General features: G+C 36.6%; 1 protein-coding gene across 6 annotated transcripts in view; it reads left to right on the forward strand.

The window, feature by feature from the left end:
• C14H8orf34 (chromosome 14 C8orf34 homolog) overlaps positions 1-22,564 on the forward strand; it is a 354,631-nt gene that overhangs the window by 251,171 nt on the left and 80,896 nt on the right. For all 6 annotated transcript variants that reach the window (XM_055546199.1, XM_055546200.1, XM_055546197.1 and 3 more), the window contains exons 9-10: positions 4,891-4,976; positions 13,829-13,905. In XM_055546199.1, coding sequence (XP_055402174.1) covers positions 4,891-4,976; positions 13,829-13,905 — 163 coding nt within the window. The remainder of the gene's footprint in view (positions 1-4,890; positions 4,977-13,828; positions 13,906-22,564) is intronic.

Genomic DNA, 22,564 nt, shown 5'->3' on the forward strand with positions numbered 1-22,564 from the left:
CTCTGGAAACGCAACAAAAACACTAACTCAGGAAGATATTTGCACCCATATATTCATTGCAGCATTATTTGCAATTTATAATAGCCAAGATATGGGACAACTCACATGTTCATATGTAGAATCTAGAAAACAAAACAGGAACAAATAAAACAGAAACAGACTCATGGATGCAGAGATCAAACTGTTGGTTGCTAGATGGGAGGGAGGTTGAGGGGCAGCCAAAATAAGTGCAAGAGATTAAGAGATATCAACATCCAGTTATAAAAGAAGTGAGTCATGGGAATGCAAAGTAGAGCATAAGGAATATGGTCAATAATATTGTAGTAATTTTGCTTGGTGGCAGATGGTAACTATACTTTTCTTAGTAACCATTTCAAAATGTATATGTGTATATATATATATTTATATACATATTACAGCTTTCTATAAGAAACTGAGCACTGAAGAATTGATGCTTTTGAACTGTGGTGTTGGAGAAGACTCTTGGGAGTCCCTTGGACTGCAAAGAGATTCAACCAGTCCATCTTAAAGGAAATCGGTCCTGACTGTTCATTGGAAGGACTGATGTTGAAGCTGAAACTCCAATACTTTGGCCACCTGATGCGAAGCAGTGACTTATTGGCAAAGACTCTGATGTTGGGAAAGAATGAAGGTGGGAGGAGAAGGGGACAACAGAGGATGAGATGGTTGGATGTCATCACCGACTCAATGGACATGAGTTTGAGTAAACCCCGGGAGTTGGTGATGGACAGGGAGGCCTGGCGTGCTGCAGTTCATGGGGTCGCAAAGAGTCAGATGCTACTGAACTGACTGACTGACTGATAAATATATTTATGTGTATATATATAAAATCACTATGATGTACACTTGAAACTAATAGGATGTCTTATGTTATACTTTGATTTTTTTTAAAAGGCATTGATGGAAGCATTTTTAAGGAGTTTGACTCAAAGAATAATGAGCTAGAAAAAGCAATATTAGATAATTATGGGAGGGATGTTGTTTTGTTTGTTTTTTTAAGGTTGAAAGAGAAGTGAGCTTATTTCTATGCTGTGGGAAATGAGCCACAGAGATGAATAGAATGAGTGGTGGTAAGTAAAATAAATGAAGAGGCAGATGAGATGATGGGACCCAAATCACCAGCCTGATGGATGATCTAAGTCTTGGACAGGGGAGAGGGTCTCTCACTCTCTTGTGAATTCGGAAGGTGGTGAATACAGGTCAGGGTAAAGATACTTCTGCAGGTGCTGTGTGAGTGGGAGTAGGTCTTTATTTATTTATTTTTTTTTTTTAAATTTTATTTTATTTTTAAACTTTACATAACTGTATTAGATTTGCCAAATATCAAAATGAATCCGCCACAGGTTTACATGTGTTCCCCATCCTGAACCCTCCTCCCTCCTCCCTCCCCATTCCATCCCTCTGGGTCGTCCCAGTGCACCAGCCCCAAGCATCCAGTATCGTGCATCGAACCTGGACTGGCAATTTATTTTTGATTACATAATTTTTTGGATGGACACAAAAGAGAGGTGATATTTTTGAAGACTTTGAAAGGAATGGAAGAAAATCTACCGACAAGCTGAAGTTTAAAGTTGGAAACTATTGATTTGTTTGTACTCATCAGTCCTAGAGTGTCATAATACTTACCAGTAGTTTTAAGCTGCCATGTAAACAAAAATGACAGGTTAATACAGGATTAGGGTCTGGTTGGCAGTAATGACTAAAAGATGTGGGTGCATGGGGATTGAGAGGACAATAGGTCCCATCTGAGTAGGGCAGGAAGGAAATCAGGAGAGGAGGAAAACCCGGGAGAGAACTGAGAGAAGATGAAGATATGTATTTGATTGAAGAGGAAGTTGAGGAACTTCCCTGGTGGCCCAGTGGTTAAGAATCTGTCTTTCAACATGGGGGATGCAGGTTCAATCCCTGGTCAGGAAACTAAGGTCCCACATACTGTGGAGCAACTAAGCCTGCGAGCAGCAATTAGAGAAAGCCCACCCCCTGCAGCAAAGACCCAGTGCAGCCAAAACTAAATAAATAAAAAAGCTAGTTTGTGAAAGCGCCTAAAGGAAGTGAGTTTGTTATCAGAGAACAGAACACTGGATTTTAAGATTTCTGACAAAGCAATTGAATTATCTGTCCTTTGGGTTGGGGAAGGTGAAATACAAGGAAAGACTCCAGATTTGAGATTGAGGGACTTTGAAATTAGTCAGTACATATACGTGAACACAAATTTCATTCAAGATAATAGTGACACTTGAGTTGAAGAAGAAAATTTTGAGCCTGATCAAAGTCTTCCCAGGCAGATAGAAAAGAAGTTAATCTTTATACTCTTCTGTTAGCTGAGGTTGAGGGGCTACACATCCTCCTTTGAAGAGGAGGTACTATAATATTCTTAGAGGAAAAAGGGATGTCCTATTCTTAGATGAGAAAAGGGCTTTCCTTATGACAGGAGGAGCAAGAAACATTTTATTTAGAGGCTGAGAATATAGAAGAGTGCTTAATATGGAAGGAGAGTTTCAGAAAGCAAAGAGAAAATGTTTGAGGGTATGAGTACAACTCTTGTAATGTAAAAAAAAAAAAGTGATTTAACTTTTATTGCAACTGTATTTCCCGGACTTGCCCACACAACCCTTGTTTGCATAGCACCTATTAAGCTCTTACAGAAGTAGTGCTGTGTGGATTTCAGCTTGGGAAACATTGGCAGACCACTCAAGGATAGTGGGGCTCAGAGGCATTCCTCAATGGGGTTGACGCCAAGTCACGGCGAATTCAACTCCAAAGGTGTCTGGAGGGTACAGTTTGGACAACGATGAGGCAGTTTCAAGGCCACCCAATTTGTTGGTGGTTATCCTGGCCATTTTTCTTTTCAACTCAGCTCAATTGAGAACTCCATGAAATCAAGGACAGTTCCTACTTCTTTACATTGCCACAACATTTGGGTTATTATTGAGCATGTTGATAAATACTAAACAAGTATTTGTTTTTATTGAAGCTTGCAATGAATAAAAAAAAAATTGCAACTTAGGTTTGATTTCTTGTTTCATTCTACCTTTATTGGAGATTTATTTTCTGTTTAGGTATTTTAAAATTTTTTGGCTGCTCCATGCATCATGTACCATCTTAGTTCCCCAAGCAGGGATCAAACCCATGTCCTCTGTGTTGGAAGTGTACCGTCATAACCACTGGACTGAGAGGGGAGTCATCCTTTAGGTTTTTAACCTAATGGTAGATACCCACATGTGTTGGAACTGATTGTCAATTTTTAATAGTAATCTTTATTTACACACTTCAATGTCTTGTATACCTACATATATTCTCTCTTTGATCATTTTGATGAAAAAAGAATATTTGATGTTGCTGATGAGTAAAATACTTACCCCAATGATTAGAAGTAAACAAAATAAAAAGAAGGAACTGGGCAGATTTGAGAAGTATGTAGCTAAATCAGTCACTTAAAAATGATGCTTTTTTTTTAGAGTAAAAATTAAAACTTAATTAGAAGTGTAAGATTTTTGACTGAAAAGTTTTATATGACTATCAGCAAATTACTCTTGAGAATTATTTAATTAGCTTATATAATATAGTAACTTTGTGTATAGAAGATAATATGTAAGTATAAATGTGTCATGGGGCTTTTCAGGTGGCTCAGTGCTGCCAATTCAGGAGACATGGGTTCAGTCCCCATCCCTGGGTTGGGGAGATGCCCTGGAGAAGGGAATGGCAACCTACTCCAGTATTCTTGCCTGAAGAATTCAATGGACAGAGGAGCCTCAGGGGAAGAGTCAGACATGACTGAGTCACTAACCACCACCACCAACAATAAATGTATAATACATACATAAAAGTGTAAAATTTATTATTGTATGAATAAAAGTATAATGCACAATATTTATACTTATACAAATAGTAAAGAGAGTCATGCATATACATTATTGGATTCCACTGTGGTATATACAAATAAAGATATAAAAGAGTTGAAGATTTTAACTATGAAAAATTCTAGTACAGTTATGGATTGTATTTGAGTTTGCATTTTTAAAAATATTAATAGTATATGTCATGTTTTCATTAATACTCTCCCATGAGGGTACTCACCATCAGGAAATGCAAGAAAAAAAGTAAGGGCACTGGCAGAAACATCCAACCTCTGGACTATTTGATAACTGTCCTCCAATGTTAGCAGAGCTTATTCTGTTTACTTAGGTCAGAGTTCCCATGTTTATTGATGAGCTGTACCTCTTTTGATAGAGTGCTTTCACAGTATAACTAAGCCCAGACTAACCTCACTACAGAGGTGAGGATATAGAAGCTCAGAAATCTATTGTCATGAAAGTCCCTGTGCAATCTTCCTCTCCTGAAGAAGACCCAGTGTCTTTGAGAACCCTGGGCCATCCACGTATTGAATCTTCATGCCCCCTGATGAAACAGATTTTGACCTGCAGACGTTTAAGCTCAGGTTTGATTGGTTTGGAAAACTGTATTTGATGAACCTCTGCGTAACCATGGAAACCTTCTCAGGCCCCTGGACCCAGAAGTCAGGCGAGCACGCTATGTTGGATGCTTGCTTTTCTTCCACTCACTTCCCCATTGCAGTGTCTGTGAAAACATTTACTTATAAATCTTCCTCAGGCTAAGAAGAAAAGCAGATTCTACCTAGACTAATCTTCCCATGGATACAGGAGAAAAGATGAAAGCCTTTTGCTTAAAGGTTAGAAAAGCAAAAAAAACACTATATGACAAAGATTTCAGTAAAGCTTTATTTCTACTTGGAAGAAGCATGCCTGGTTTTAGAATTTAGAAGTTCATAGTCATGTTCCCGTAACATATAGCTCACATTTCACGAGTCAACATTACTGGAGGTTTCAATAACCGTTTTTAATCATTTAGGCTTCAAGGAGACAACCTGGCAGAAAGGACAGAAGAGACTTCGCAAATACTTCAATCTCCAGATGAAATAGTCCCAGAGTCTTTGGGTGAGTTTAAATCCAACAAGATATATTATGATTTTAGTGTCACTTAAAGATGTCTTTAAAAAGAAAATGAAACCAAGCATCTTTGCTTGCACCAAATCACCATAGCTGTCAGTCATCTGCCCACCACTCCTGCAGGTTTTGTGTGTCAGGAAGCTAAGGGCAAAGGAGAAAAAGAAGTGTGAGAAGCAGCCTCTTAACTCCTGTGCTTGTTTAAGATACAGGGTGACTACATTTCTACTCTCAGAGTTTGTCACTAATTCCAGCTTGGTTTTGGAACTTACATCACCTACTGCCATTCTCATTTTGTGGATCCTTTCAGTCTTCTGGGCAGAAATGTCAGTATCAGACTTGATTTACTTTCACCTCTCTCAACCCTATTTTAAACTGAACTCAAATCACATCATTGTCACCAAGCCAGTCTCGTTTCCCCCAAGACTGCCTAGTCTACGCCTTTGTCCTTCTCCATCTAGTGTAAGAGCTCTATAAATAGATTTTCCTTGTACAATCTCACCCCATTTGGTTCATTATATTTCTAAAAATAAATTTTATTTATTTAAATAAAAAATAAATAGAATTTATTTATTTTTGGTTCTATTTTCTATAAAACAAAATTCAAACTCCTTGGCTTAGCATATTAAGTTCATGCCAGGGCACTTCAAGATGTTTGCTGAATATATAAATAAGTACATGTAATGCCACTACAGTGGCATGTAAGGTGTATCACTGCTTCATCGTTCATTGTTCTATCAGGAAGCAGTCCATACATTTAATTGTAATAATTAGAAGAGAAACTATGGGAAAACATTTTCCTTACACCTGGCTAGAGAAGGACATCTTAAACAAGATGCAAGAATTCCTAAACATTAAAAAAGCTCAATTATAGAGTGTTAAGAATTCTTATTCATCAAAAAATTGCAGGAAAAAAAGAGGTTGATAAGCTACAAAATAGGAAACTATATTTGTCACTGATCAAAGATTAATATTCAAAAAATGTAAAGTGTATCTATAATTCGATAAACAAAGGATCAGCAAATCAATAGAAAAATAAGCAATAGATATTTCACAGAAGAGGAAACACAAATGGCCAATGAGCATATGAAAAATATTTTACTTTAGTAACCAAGGAAAAGTAAGGCCCTTGAGAGATGCTGTTTTATGACTTTTTATGTGACACTGAGAAATCTGACAAAATCAAGTGCTGGTGAAGACCGAGACAAAAAGAAAATCATACAACAGCTGGGGCATAAACAATTTTGGAAATAGTTTTCCATTATCCTAAAATCTGAGTGAAGCCCAGAGACTTCACTTCTGGATAAATATGTTAGAAAGCAAGTCTCATGTACCATGAAATGTAAGCAAATTTGTTAGTATGATGGTGGACAGGAAAATGGATAAACTGTGGAATTGTTATACTGTGGGAAACTGAATGCATGTCAGCTACACTCAGGATGGATGATATAAGTGGTATGCTGGTAAATGTTAACAACTGTCTGAAAATGAAAAGCCCTGGTTTGTAGAGATTGCTGGTTTCCATGATACAAATATAATATAAATGCTGATTTCAAGCTACCCATCTGAAGTGGCATTTGGGCCTTCCAGTCTTGTGTGAGTAGCTTGCAACTCACAAATGAAAGACTCTTAAAAGCATCATATTTGTTACAAAAAAAAAAAAAAAAAGGACTTGTAAAAATACATATATCAGTAAAATAAATTTGTCTATAAAAAAGTGTAATATTGATTGAACAAAAGCAGTCATAGAATGTCATTTTTCTAAGGCTCAAAACTAGTAAGTCTAAGTAGTATATTCTTTAGGAAAACATACGTTAAGTGGTACAATTATTTTGAAAGAAGAGAATGAAAAACTTGAAATGGTGGCTATTCTCAGGGGTAGGGGGAGAAAAGAGATGGGATTAGGAAGGAATTCATAGGTATATGAAGGTTATTGGAAATGTTCTAATTCTTAAGTCAGGTGGTGGATTTGGGGTGTTTGTTTTATCATTGTGCTTTGTAACTTATATATATTATTTTGCATGTATATTTTAAATATACCTTTAATATGTAAAATATTAAAAACATGTAAATCAATGTTAAAAAATAAGGTATCATAAGAACATAAACCAGGGCCAGTATAGCACAATACTAAAAAGAAGGTAATAGCTTCTACACACTCAGCTCTTTCCTAGTGCTGATAAGATGAAACACTCTCATGCCAGACATTAATTCTTGACAGTGAAAGGTATACACTGTGTCACTAGCAACTTAGGGGCCCCACGCTGGCCATTAGTGGACACTCCATTCGTTTTTAGAGTCAACCTGGTTTCTCTTCTCTGCTCTTCTTAAAAGTGTCCATTTACTTAAGCCATTCTTCTTTGACTCATAGAAATTTATTTCTCTTCTCATCTGCCTATTAAGATCCTGTGTGCTAAGATGATGTCAAGTCTCTCTGAAGTCCAGTTCACAAGCAATGTTTTCTTCTTTTTTCTTTTTTTAATAGTGTACATATGTCAATCCCAATCTTGCAATTCATCCTAACCCCTTTCCCCCTGATTATCCATACTTTTTTTCTTTACATCTATGTCTCTATTTCTGCTTTGTAAATAAGATCGTCTATACCAATTTTTTCAGATTCCACATATATGCATTAATATATGTTTTTCTAACTTACTTCACTCTGTATGACAGTCTCTATGTCCATCCGTGTCTTAACAAATGACCCAATTTTGTTCCTTTTATAACTAATAGTCTATTGTATATATGATATATTTCACAACTTTATCCATTCCTCTGTCGATGGACATTTAGGTTGCTTCCTTGTTGTGATTATAGAAGACATACAGTTGAAAAACAGACACATGAAAAGATGTTCAGCATCACTAATAGAGAAATGCAAATCAAAATTACAGTGAGGTATCATCTCGAACCAGTCAGAATGGCCATCATCAAAAAATCTAAAAAAAATTGTACAAAAAATCTAAAAAAAATAAACAATAAATTCTGGAGAGGATGTGAAGAAAAAGGACTACTCTTGTACTGTTGATGGGAATGCAAATTGATACAATCACTATGGAGAACAGAATGGACGTTCCTTAAAAAACTAAAAATAGAACTACCATGTGACCCAGCAATCCCACTACTGGGCATATACCCAGAGAAAATCATAATTCAAAAAGACACATGTACCCCAATGTTTATTGCAACACTATTTATAATAGCCAGGACACGACAACAGCAAAACTTAAATGTTTTCTTGTTTCCAGCCCCTAATTGTTCTTGAATTACTTCTTATGTGTTTGTTCTCTCATCAATTGGATTATATGCTTCTTGAGAGTTTCTTGTGTTCTCTACCATGCTCAATATAAAACTAGATACAAAACAGGTGTTAACTACTGGCCCATTATATATATATATATATATACACACATGTATATATAGATATGGAGAAGGAAATGGCAACCCACTTCAGTATTCTTGCCTGGAAAATTCCATGAACAGAGGAGCCTGGTGGGCCACAGTCCAGGGGTTGCAAAGAGCTGGCAGACTGAGCGACTGAGCACACATACACACACACACACATACACATACACACATGCATACTTTTGAATTCTGTCAAAACTACTCCAATTCACTGATCTACAGATAATATATCCTTCAACAATCACATTTACATTATAACTGAGTATTGTTGGGACTTAAATTTTTTAGAAAATTAAACAAGGAAATCAGTAATATGTTGATTATAGTTACTTGCATTCACTGGGGAAAAAAGGTATTCATTAAGCTTAAGCTCCTTTCTTGAACTTCTTATATCCTGCATTCTTCACATTCAGATGTTAGAGACCTAATCAACAAATTCCAAAATATGCTGTCTGGTTCAGTACATTCTTTTCTACTTAAGTTATTCAGATCGCTAGATCCAAAGTGCTAATGTGATTTTTATGTCAACTATGCATCCACATTGAACTTGGCTCAATAAACAAATATTTCTATGAGCAGGTGTAACTTTGTGCTTTAAACAAACCTGTTGTGACACAAACAGCAAAAGTATAAATAATGACAGGAAGTCATTAAATGAAGTTAAACATCATTGACAAACCCTACAGATCTCTAGGTTCTTACCGGCAGGCGCCATCAACCACAGAGGCTAAGTTTCAAGTGCAAGTGGTGCCAGAGACTATTAGATTTTGACAAAATTACTTTATCTTTCTGTTCTTCAGTTTCTTCTCTCAAATGAGGAGATAAACTAACATTTGACAAATTTAGGGACTCATTTTCCTTTCTATGTGATTCAAAAAAGCTCAAAAAATTCATAGCTTGTATTTTGAAAATCATTTATATTAATACTTAGAAAAAAATTCTCTGGAATAGACATCATTTTCCTTTCCATGTGATTCAGAAAAGCTCAAAAAATTCATTGCTTGTATTCTGAAAATCGTTTAAATTAATACTTAGAAAAAATTGCTCTGGAATTGACAGAGCAACATAGTTTACACATATGTGCCCACCAATAGTTTGTAATAAGCAGTGTACTCAGAGCACTTTAAAAATGAAGTGCACCTCTCCAAGCATTCAACACTAAGGTGTTTGGTTTTTTTTTTTTTTTTTTTGAATTAGAGTATAGTTGGTTTTTAATGTTGTGTTAGTTTCTGCTGTACAGCAGAATGAATCAGTTATATGTATGTATACATATTTCCCCTCTTTTTTTGGATTTCCTTCTTGTTTAGATCACCACAGAACATTGAGTAGAGTTCTCTGTTCTATACAGTAGGTTCTCATTAGTTATCTATTTTATACATAGTATCAATAGTGTATATATGTCAATCCAATCTCCCAATGCATCCCATGCCACCTTAACCTGCACAGGTGTCCATACATTTGTTCTCTACGTCTGTGTCTCTATTTCTGCCTCACAAATAAGATCAGCTATACCGTTTTTCTAGATCCTATGTATATGTGTTAATATACAAAGTTTGTTTTTCTCTTTCTGACTTACTTTGCTCTGTATGACAGTCTCTAGGTCCATCCTGTTTTCACAGTATTTATTGTTCCAAGTAGCTTATTATACTGCTATCCTATCACTAGATTTGGGCTATTTAGAAGGATCCTTTCTACTTAGCAAGTATAAATATGGTTGGATATGTAAATATGGTCAGATATGTAAATATGATGGATATGTAAATTTTCGAATATTCTGGCACACTTCACACCTCACCACACTGTAGATCTCACTAGATGTGGCAACAATAACCAGGAAGAATTGAACTAAAACAAGAACAGAACAAAATGTAAAACCATTGCCAAGCCTTTTACAAATGTTAATTTTTATTAAAAAAAAATCCATATTGTGTGAAGGTGTTCAAGTAAACTCCAAGAGAGAGAACCATAGAACATTATCTTGCTCAAATTGTTTGTTTTTTTTTTCAAAATTTTATACTGATCATTTTATTTCTTTTTGTATACAGTGAAACCTTAAAAGCAATGGTGAATAAGAATGGCGGTGGCATACACCCTTTGTTGTTCCTAATCTATTTAGGTTTTACCTCTAAATAACAAAAATTTTTCCTTTACATTGTCTTCTATTAACTTGATAATCTTATCTTTCACATTTATTTCTCTGATTCATTTTGAGTCTGTCATTGTATTTGAGGTTAAATAGAGATCATATTTTATTTTTATTTGTAGAGTGAGTCAAAAACATCTCTATATTGTCTGTTCTTTCAACATAAATTTGAGGTACTGTTTTATCAAAAACTAAGTTCTTATGGGTTTGGACCTAAAAATTCTATTCTGCCCATTGAACTATTTGTCCATTATTGAGTTGTACCATGGTTTTGTTGTTGTTGTTGTTTTAGCGAATCTTCATATTCTTTTTTTTTTAATTAATTTATTTAACTGGAGGCTAATTACTTTACAATATTGTAGTGGTTTTTGCCATACATTGACATGAATCAGCCATGGGTGTACATGTGTTGTTCCCCATCCTGAATCCCCCTCCCACCTTCCTCCCTATCCCATCCCTCAGGGTCATCCCAGTGCATCAGCCCTGAGCACCCTGTCTCATGCATCAAACCTGGACTGGCAATCTATTTCACATATGATAATATACATGTTTCAATGCTATTCTCTCAAATCATCCTACCCTCGCCTTCTCCCACAGAGTACAAAAGTCTGTCCTTTACATCTGTGTCTCTTTTGCTGTCTTGCATATAGGGTCATCGTTACCATCTTTCTAAATTCCATATATATGTGTTAGTATACTGTATTGGTGTTTTTCTTTTTGACTTACTTCACTCTGTATAATAGGCTCCAGTTTCATCTACCTCATTAGAACTGATTCAAATGCATTCTTTTTAATAGCTGAGTAATATTCCATTGTGTATATGTACCACAGCTTTCTTATCCATCCGTCTGCCGATGGACATCTAGGTTGCTTCCATGTCCTGGCTATTGTAAACTGCTGCGATGAACGTTGGGGTACACGTGTCTCTTTCCCTTCTGGTTTCCTCAGTGTGTATGCCCAGCAGTGGGATTGTTGGGTCATAAGGCAGTTCTGTTTACAGTTTTTTAAAGAATTCCACAGTGTTCTCCATACTGCTATACTAGTTTGCATTCCCACCAACAGTGTAAGAGGGTTCCCTTTTCTCCGCACCCTCTCCAGCATTTATTGTTTGTAGACTTTTTGATAGCAGCCATTCTGACTTGGCATGAGATGGTATCACATTGTGGTTTTGATTTGCATTTCTCTGATAATGAGTGATGTTGAGCATCTTTTCTTGTGTTTGTTAGCCATCTGTATGTCTTCTTTGGAGAAATGTCTGTTTAGTTCTTTGGCCCATTTTTTGATTAGGTCGTTTATTTTTCTGGAATTGTTGCTCAACTTGTTTTAACAGCTCCTAGTTAAAAGCCTGGCATATAGTATTTCCAACTATAAAAATCCTAGCAAATCCACGAGAGTGAGTTTTCTTCTGTAAATGTAATAATTTGCTTTATGATGTAGGGTCAGACATTTTAATATTATTGTCAATATTCCACACAAATAGCAATTTCAACATATAATAAAATGGAAAAAATACTGAATGAATACTAAAATTATAGTAATATTTGATCACAGTTCATCAGAATATAATTCAGTCTTGGGGGACTTAAATTATACTAATTTATGCATTCTAAAGTAAAGAATCTATCTATTGTCACATTTATGATGGGGTTTTAATAGATATGGATTCAAGTTTCCTTTATTCGTGGATTAATATTTTTAATGTGGTACAATTCTCATCATTTATCCTGATTTTTTTTGCTTGAATATAAAATTCTGAATTATTGGAGCTAAAGCTCCATGATTTAACAATTGTGATTATAGATTTGTACTAAGCTTTCCATTGTCTCTATGGTCTTGACTGGCCATTAAGGACTCAGAGGATTTAAGGCTCTGATTTTCTTCTCAGAGCACACATTTTATGAAACAAACAAACAAAAAAATCTGTCTCCACTTGTGTGTGTGAATGTGAAGGAAGGCCTTCTTTAAGGATGCATATGGCTCTTTAAAATATTAATAAATATAATCAATCAATGTTTAAAGCTTCTGGTGATTTAAAATACCCTCCTTATAACTGATTTTTTTATTTGAATGGAAGGTATTAAAACACAAGCTATTTCTAGATGCTCTATGTATCTATCTCTATTGAAGAATTCTCTAGAACCTGTAGAAATCTTCGTTGTTATAATTAATTTAATTTAGCAGACATATGGAAAAGTTTACCATCTTTTTATTCACATATTTGAAAGTCATTACATACCCTATCATCAATCTAGTCAAGCAAATAATATCAACTTGTTCCTTGATACATTAAAATGGAATACTAACCATCATTTAATAATAAGTACTCTTCTCCCAGGTAGTGATAGTGGTAAAGAACCCGCTTGCCAGTTCCGGTGATGAAAGAGACATGGGTTCAGACTCTGAGTTGGGAAGATCCCCTGGAGGTGCACATGGCACTCCGCTCCAGTGTTCTTGCATGGAGAATCCCACAGACAGAGTCTGCTGGGCTGCGTCCATGGAGTCACAAAGAATTGGACGTGACTTAGCAATGAAATAACAACAACAACAACCTTTCTCCCAACTTTTCAGAACTGTTCATCCTGTTTAAAAAAGAGAATACAAATTGGAATTTAAATACTGTGGCCCCTCAAAAAAAGAAAAAAAAAAAAACAGTTGATGGAAAAAGCAAATAAAAATTACAAGACAGAAAAAGAACATTAAATTCCAACAATTAACTAAATAATATGCCAGAAGAACAGTTGATCTGACTAAGATGACTGCAGCTCTTGCACAGTCCTGACTTCATTGCAGCCTTTTAAATGGGCTTCCCAGGTGGCACTAGCGGTAAAGAACCCGCCTGCCAACACTGAGATGTAAGAGACGCGGGTTCGATCCCTGGGTCAGGAAGATCCCTGGAGAAGAAAATGGTGACCCATAGTATTCTTGCCTGGAGAATCCCGTGGACAGAGGAACCTGGCAGACTACAGTCCATAGGGTTGCAAAAAATTGGACATGACTGACGCGACTGAGCATGCAAGCATGCAAATGAGAAATGCTAAAGGTTTGCATACATTGTACGCTAAATAAAAAACACTCTACACACTATTTTAAATCTCAAATACTATGATTTTTCAACATCCTGTTCAGTTACTTTCACATCCTTCTCATGATAAGTTTATATATCTGAGAGTTTATGATTTATATATAAAAATTGTATCATATATTAACATATATCAGATAAGTTCATATATTAAGCAATATGTGACTCCAACTTATACTTTTTTTTCTAACTTATTCATTCTCTTTGTGAAAATAGATTCTTTACCTGGGACTGAAGAAGCACTAATGGAAGAGGGTGAAGAATTTGAGAAAGCATCTAAATTAACAGGACCTGTAAGTATATTCACTGACTTAATTTTATCTCTAAAACTAATGTATATCCCTAACAGGAACATCTAAAAGGAATAGAAAGGAATAGGAAGCAATGTCATTTAAAGAATATGTTAAAATGTGCATCTACATAGCCCACATAGTCATGGAGATGCTCCTTTAAGTAGGTGGTCAGCTTGATTACAGGTACACAGCAAAGCTACAAAGTTGCACTGAGCTCTTTCAGCAATTGGAGAAGAGTTGAATAAGGGGGAGGGGGGAACCTAAGTCCTGGTATTATTAACTGCTTGGTTGTGCACATGAACATTCTAAAATATTATGAGCTGCCATCTCAAACTTCAATAAATCAACCCACTCCAGTACTCTTGCCTGGAAAATCCCATGGATGGAGGAGCCTGGTAGGCTGCAGTCTATGGGGTCGCTAAGAGTCGGACACGACTGAGTGGCTTCACTTTCACTTTTCATTTTCATGCATTGGAGAAGGAAATGGCAACCCATTCCAGCGTTCTTGCCTGGAGAATCCCAGGGACTGGGGAGCCTGGTGGGCTGCCATCTATGGGGTCACACAGAGTCGGACACAACTGAAGCGACTTAGCAGCAGCAACAGCATATCATGATAGAAAAATAAATGTTTTGCATATCCTGGAAGTTTACATATACCTTAAAGTGAAAGTCACTCAGTTGTGTCTGACTCTCTGCGACCCCATGGACTCTACAGTCCATGGAATTCTCCAGGTCAGAATACTGGAGTGGGTAGCCTTTCCCTTCTCTAGGGGGTCTTCCCAACCCAGGGATTGAACCCAGGTTTCCCAAATTGCAGGCAAATTCTTTAACAGTTGAGCCACAAAGGAAGCCCAAGAACCAGAGTGGGTAGCCTATCACTTCTCCAAGGGATCTTTCTGATTGCAGGGGGATTCTTTTTCAACTGAGCTATCAGGGAAGCCCAGGTATAATTTAAGCATGGTATTATTAGTTGTGAAGTCCTTCTGATATTTTGATTAAACTATATCTCTTCCATTTGCAGCCCATTGACTGCAGCACATCAGGCTTCCCTGTCCATCACCATCTCCTGGAGCTTGCCCAAATTATGTCCATTGAGTCAGTGATGCCATCTAACCATCTCATCCTCTGTTGTCCTCTTATCCTCCCACCTGCAATCTTTCCCAGCATCAGGGTCTTTTCTAATGAGTCAGTTCTTCGCATCAGGTAGCCAAACTATTGGAGTTTCAGATACAGCATCAGTCCTTCCAATGAATATTCAGTAATGATTTTCTTTAGGATTGACTGGTTGAATCTCCTTGCAGTCCAAGGGACTCTCAAGAGTCTCCTCCAAAACACAGTTCAAAAGCATCAATTCTTCGGCGCTCAGCTTTCTTATGGTCCAAGTCTCACATCCTTATGACTACTGGAAAAAACATAACTTTGACTAGATGGACCTTTGTTGGCAAGTGATATCTCTGCTTTTTAATATGCTATGTAGGTTAGTCATAGCTTTTCTTCCAAGGAGCAAGCATCTTTTAATTTCATGGTTGTAGTCACCATCTGCAATGATTTTGGAGTCCAAGAAAATAAAGTCTATCACTGTTTCCATTGTTTCTCCATCTATTTGCCATGGAGTGATGGGACCAGATGCCGTGAACTTTGTGTTTTGAATGTTGAGTTTAAGCAGCTTTTTCACTCTCCTCTTTCACCCTCATCAAGAGACTCTTTAGTTCCTCTTTACTTTCTGCCATAATGGTGGTGTCATCGGCATATCTGAGGTTATTGATATTTCTCCTGGCAATCTTGATTCCAGCTTGTGCTTCATCCAGCCCGGCATTTTGCATGAGGTACCCTGCATATAAGTTAAATAAGCAGGGTAACAATATACAGACTTGATGTACTCCTTTCCCAACTTGGAACCAGTCTGTTGTTCTATGTCTGATTCTAACTGTTGCTTCTTGACCTGCATACAGATGCAGGAGGCAGGTAAGGTGGTCTTGGCTTTGGCATAATCTATAAAGCAGAAGATTTTTTTGGAGAATTTTCTTGCTTTTTCTGTGATTCAACAGATGTTGGCAATTTGATCTCTAGTTCCTCTGCCTTTTGTAAATCCAGCTTGAACATCTGGAAGTTCACAGTTCATGTACTGTTCAAGCCTGGCTTGGAGAATTTTGAGCATTATTTTGCTAGCATGTGAAATGAGGGCAACTGTGCGGTAGTTTTAACATTCTTTGGCATTTCCTTTCTTTGGAATTGGAATGAAAACTGACCTTTTCCAGTCCTGTGGCCACTGCTGAGTTTTTCCAAATTTGCTGGCATATTGAGTGCAGCACTTTCACAGCATCATCTTTTAGGATTTGAAATAGCTCAACTGGAATTTCAATACCTCCGCTAGCTTTGTTCGTCATGATGACTCCTAAGACCCACTTGACTCGCATTCCAGGATATCTGGTTCTAGGTGAATGATTACACCATCGTGGTTGTCTGGGTCATGGAGATCTTTTTTGTAGTTCTTCTGTGTTCTCTTGCCACCTCTTCTTAATATATTCTGCTTCTGTTAGGCCTGTACCATTTCTGTCCTTTACTGTGCTCATCTTTGCATGAAATGTTCCCTTGGTATCTCTAATTTTCTTGAAGAGATCTCTAATCTTTCCCATTTTATTCTTTTCCTCTATTTATTTGCATTGATCACTGAGGAAGGCTTTCTTATCTCCCCTTGCTGTTCTTTGGAACTCTGCATATAGATGGGTGTATCTTTCCTTTTCTCCTTTGCCTTTAGCTTCTTTTCTTTTCTCAGCTATTTGTAAGACCTCCTCAGACAACCATTTTGCCTTTATGCATTTCTTTTTCTTGGGGATGGTCTTGATCACTGCCTCCTGTACAATGTCATGATCCTCTGTCCATAGTTCTCCAGGCGCTCTGTCTATCAGATCTAATCCATTGAATCTGTTTGTCACTTCTACTGTATAATCATAAGAGATTTGATTTAGGTCATACCTGAATGGTCTAGTGGTTTTTCCTACTTTCTTCAATTTATGTGTGAATTTAGCAATAAGGAGTTCATGATCTGAGCCACAGTCAGCTCCCAGTCTTGTTTTGCTGACTGTATAGAGCTTCTCCATCTTTGGCTGCAAAGAATATAATCAATCTGATTTCAGTATTGACCATCCGGTGATGTCCATATCTTGTGTTGTTGGAAGAGGGTGTTTGCTGTGACTAGTGTGTTCTCTTGACAAAACTCTGTTAGCATTTACCTTGCTTCATTTTGTACTCCAAGGCCAAATTTGCCCGTTACTCCAGGTCTCGACTTCCTACTTTTGCATTACAGTCCCCTATGAAAAAAAAGACAACTTTTTTGGGTGTTAATTCTATAAGGTCTGTAGGTCTTCATAGAACCATTCAACTCCAGCTTCTTCAGCATTACTGGTCAGGACATAGACTTGGATTACTGTTATATTGTACGGTTTGCCTTGGAAATGAACAGAAATCATTATGTCATTTTTGAGCTGCACCCAAGTACTGCATTTCGGACTCTTTTGTTGACTATGAGGGCTACTCCATTTCTTCTAAGGGATTCTTGCCCATATTAGTAGATATAATGGTCATCTGAATTAAATTTGACCATTCTAGTCCATTTTAGTTCACTGATTCCTAAAATGTCAATGTTCACTCTTGCCATCTCCTGTTTGACCATTTCTAATTTACCGTGATTCATAGACCTAACATTCCAGGTTCCTATGCAATATTGCTCTTTACAGCCTCGGAGTTTACTTCCATCACCAGTCATATCCACATCTGGGTGTTGTTTTCGCTGTGGCTCCATCTCTTCATTTTTTCCTGGAGTTATTTCTCCTCTCTTCTCCCATGGTTACTCCCAGGTAACCATTAGGTTCAAGATTTTCAGTGCAATTTAATGGTACGTTTGTTGTTGTTGTTCAGTTACTAAGTTGAGTCTGTTTGTGATCCCATGGACTGCAACATACCCAGTCTCCCTGTCCTTTACTATCTCCTAGAGTTTGCTCAAACTCATGTCCAGTGAGTTGATGGTTGGTCCATCCAACCATCTCATCCTCTATCACCTCCTTCTCTTCCTGCCCTGAATCTTTCCCAGCATCAGGGTCTTTTCCAATGTCAGCTCTTCACATCAGGTGGCCACATTATTAGAGCTTCAGCTTAAGCATCAGTCCTTCCAGTGAATATTCAGGGTTGATTTCCTTTAGGATTGACTGATTTGATCTCCTTGCAGTCCAAGGGACTCTCAAGAGTCTTATCCAGCATCACAATTTGAAAGCATCAATTATTTGGTACTCAGCCTTCTTTATAGTCCAACTTTCTCATCTGTACATAACTACTGGAAAAACCATAGCTTCGACTATCTGGACTTTTGTTGGCAAAATGATGGCTCTGTTTTTTAAATGCTGTCTAGGTTTGTCATAGCCTTTCTTCCAAGGATGAGGATCTTCACAAATAGAGACACAGAAAAACTGAAATCTACGTATATAGTCTAAATATAAAGTTTTTAAAGATGTCTGAGTTGCTATAAAAATGGCTTTGCAATCTTGAATTATCCTAAACTTAGTATTTAGACTGAGTTAATATACTACAATGGCTTCCCTGGTGACTCAGCTGGTATAGAACCTGCCTGCCAATGCAGGAGATAGAAAATGCATTTTTGATCCCTGGGTTGGGAAGATTCCCTGGAGAAGGAAATGGCAGCCTGCTCCAGTATTCTTGCCTGGGAAATTCCACAGTATTCTCTGTGTTGGTTTGTTAGAGGTGCTGTAACAACGCTTGTTTGTTAGAGGTGCTTAAACAACAGAAATGTAGTGTCTCACGATTCTGGAGGTGAAAGTCTGAGATCCAGGTGTGAGCAAGGTTGGTTTCTTCTGAGGCCTCTCTCCTTAGCTTGCAGACGATGCCTTCTCCCTATGTTTTCACATGGTCTTCCCTCTGTACATGGCTGTGTCTTAATCTCCTTTTCTCATAAATACACCAGTCATTTTGGGTCAGGACCCATTTCAGAGATCTCATCTGGCTTAATTACCTCACAAATAGAATCACATTCTGAAGCTTAGAACTTCAACGTTTGAATTGTGGGAGGGACACAGTTCAGTCCATAGCATTCTCTGATGAGATTGCATTATTTGGAACATTATTTGGGTCACAAGACTTTGTTGAGGGTACCACATTTTTCAATGGATTTCATAATAAAATTATTGTAAAATTTTGATGAAATTAATGTATCTTTTTTCATATGTTGGCTTTTCATGGAAGCTTCCCAGACCTTGTTTAAAAGCTCTAATTTCTCTGTTATTGTATATAGTACTTATCACCTTCTCTTACATTGTATGATTTACTTGTTTCATTTATTGTCTGATTTAAGGTCTATCTCGACAAAGTTTTTGGGCATTTTTCTCTTCTATATTCTTAGAGGAGTGCCTATATATAGTTGGCACTATTATACAACATAGTAGCTATGTGTTGATTAAATAAAATTATTAGGCAATAATTTCTTACCATGAGATGAAAAATATTGTATTTTCACTTATTATGAAATAGTAGAACCTTAGAAATAGAAAGCACCATGGTGGCCATCTAGTTCAAGATTGATGATGCCCATCTAGTTTGAGAGTGTTAGTCACTCAGTCATGTCCGACTCTTCGCAATCCCATGGACTGTAGCTTGCCAGGCTCCTCTGCCCATGAAATTCTCCAGGCAAGAATACTGAAGTCGGTTGCCATCCCCTTCTCCAGGGGATCTTCCCGACCCAGAAAACGAACCTAGATCTCCCGCATTGCAGGCAGATGCTTTACCATCTGAGTCACCAGGGAAACCCCCAGTTCAAGATTTCCTCCCCCTTATCTCAGGATTCTGACCTGCTACACCACTTTTATCCAATTCAAGAACATCCATTTTATAGGTAAGGAAACAGAAAGAGAAGTTTAGTAACTGGATCAAGATCTCAAAGCTGAAAGAAGCAGTTAGGTCAGGAGTTGAGCACTAGTCAGTTTCCCTTCTACTGCACATTCTTGATATTTCTAGTGCCTTCCTATTTCTTTTAGAAACAGATTATTTCTATTTGTTAGACATTTTCTTACATTTCTCACCATCACTTGTAACCATTGGTCTTCATTCTACTCATGGAGTAACAGCCTGAGTCCAGTTCTTCTTCTGCTAAACTCATCTCTAGATAGTAAAAGCTGTTGACATGTCCCAACTGAGACTTTTTTTCCCAGCCCAAAACAATCTGTTCTTTTAACCAGTTCTTATTGTGTAGTTCAGTTCTTCTGGATGCTTTCTCTGAACACATTCTTGTTTTTCAAGTCCCCTGTAAAGTGTGGATCATGCCAGAACTAAACCAAAGGTTTCAAATAATGTTCCCACATCAGAGACTATAATGGAGTATATATTGATACAAATATTATATTTGGATTCTAATCCAGGTCTGTGTTAACTTTTTAAAAGGGATTTTCCGACATTTATAAACTTCAGCATGTTTTCATAATCTCATGATGATAAAAGCATGTCATCATTGAGTTTGGGATAGTCTGTCATTTATCACTTTTTGCAAAGATTTGTTTTATCATCTGTGAATTCCAGCACAGCCTTTCTCATCTCTCAAAGGATACAGTTAGATTCTTTTTCTAATATCAAGATTTATCCTGTCCATAGTATTTGGCTTATTTAATAGTACCTAATAACCCAAAGAAGAAAAAATAATAGTTTTTTGGTCAAACTTATGAGTGATTTCACACTGACCTTCAGAAAGTTTTGCCTTCTTTTCACGGTGCTCACTAGTGTTTTTCTAATGCAAAAATTTGTTCTAAGTCAATTTAACACTTTCACTTTATTTTGAATTTTTAAAAATTCCATAATTCCATTTAAAGTCAAATGTAAACTTAACCATCTAATTTGGGGGAGAAGTGTGTGGAATATACACAATAGTGGATAAATTAACAGTAGGACCTCAAATATAGTTTCTAGATGGTAGCTACTTTTATTATAAAAAAACATGGATTAAAAAATTATGTTACATTAAAGATGGAAATTCCCTAAACAATATTTCTTACAATTGTATTTTTGGTAAACAAGAAGAAAATTTTGGCTTTATCTAACTATTAATGGAGAATTGACACAAAACAGAACTTTTCCCCCCTTTATTACTGTAAGAAATACAAAATACTTCAAAGAAAATTTTGAGTCATTTCCTGCAAAAATATAAACATGCCACAAATGTTGAAAACCATTTAGACTTGTTTCAACACATGCTGTCTCTATTTGCTAACTTTCCATGTTGGGTATTGGATATTAATAAGTGGGTAACAGACTCTTGGAAACTTTTTTCCCCAGTGGCTTAACCTGCGTTTAAAATATGTTGTGAATATTTGAGTGAGGTAAAAGCAACATTTAGATTTACATTTTTATCCTCCCCAAATAAGCAGATCATTCTTATGGAATTTCCCTCTCCCCCTCCTTCTGTGTTCTGGAATGTCTCCACATATCAACATCTTGTGAAGATTAAAGCTGGATTTGTCAAATAAATCTGTTCATTAAAATTGAAACAACAAAAAACGAAGCCTTAGGAAGAAAATACAAAGCAGCAGATACCTTTTTGTTGACTTTTTTGTTCATAAAATAGAGTACATAAATTTTTAAAATCAGTGATCCATGAAGACTTATTATCAATGAGTTTTAAATTTCACAGTTCATATAGTTGCTTCCTCCCCCTTTTGAGGTTTCCCTGGAAACATTTACTTTATTCAAATCTTATCTTTTCAACCTTATCTTTGCAAGTTCACTCCTGCAATCTTTTTTTTTTTTAAACTTAATTTTTATTGGGGTATAGTTGCTTTACCATGTTTCATAGTTTCTGCTGTACAGCAAAGTGATTCAGCTATGTGTTTACATATATCCCTTCTATAGTTCCTATTGTTTGTCTTCAAAATTCTATTTTGTTTTGAAAGTATTAAACAAGCATGTGAGCATAATAGGAAGATGAAAAGATAATTAAGACAGACATTTGGCATTCAGTATTTTACTGATTGTTTTTCTTTTTTCTTTGTAAGTGTCTTATTTATTGCATTAATTGGTCAATACTGACCAGCCCTTCATAAACTTACTCTTTATTAGACTTTATGTAACTAGTCATTCGTCATTTCTTAAAGTGGAAGAATAATTAATAGAAAGGCTCCTGTAGAGAAAGGTTTCCTAAAATTCCTAGGAGTTACTGAAAGTTTTATTTTTAGTATATTTTCCTTCTAAAGAGTCTTATCTGTTTGAGGAGATAGGTAAAACTAAGTAGAATTATGGTAGTAATAATAATAATATCACCTATTTGCATAGCACTTTCTTATTGTTAAGCATTTTCACATATTTAATATCCTCTCTGAATTTTGCAAGTCCTGTGACTTATCACTTAGGTTTGACATCCCTTCTGTGATACGCTCAAATTTCCCAGTGCCCAAACTCTCACAGAACTTTTAGGGTCCATACAGTTTTTAAGGCACAGGAGCCACTATTAAATAGCACATGTAATGTAGAAAGAATAAAATTAGAACACTGAAAGTGTTAATCGCTCATTGGTGTCCGACTCTTCACAACCCCATTGACTGTAGCTCACCAGGCTCCTCTGTCCGTGGGATTTTCCAGACAAGGATACTAAAGTGAGTAGCCATTCGCT

Source organism: Bubalus kerabau, chromosome 14, assembly GCF_029407905.1.
Source record: "Bubalus kerabau isolate K-KA32 ecotype Philippines breed swamp buffalo chromosome 14, PCC_UOA_SB_1v2, whole genome shotgun sequence".
In the NCBI taxonomy this organism is placed as follows: Eukaryota; Metazoa; Chordata; class Mammalia; order Artiodactyla; family Bovidae; genus Bubalus; species Bubalus kerabau.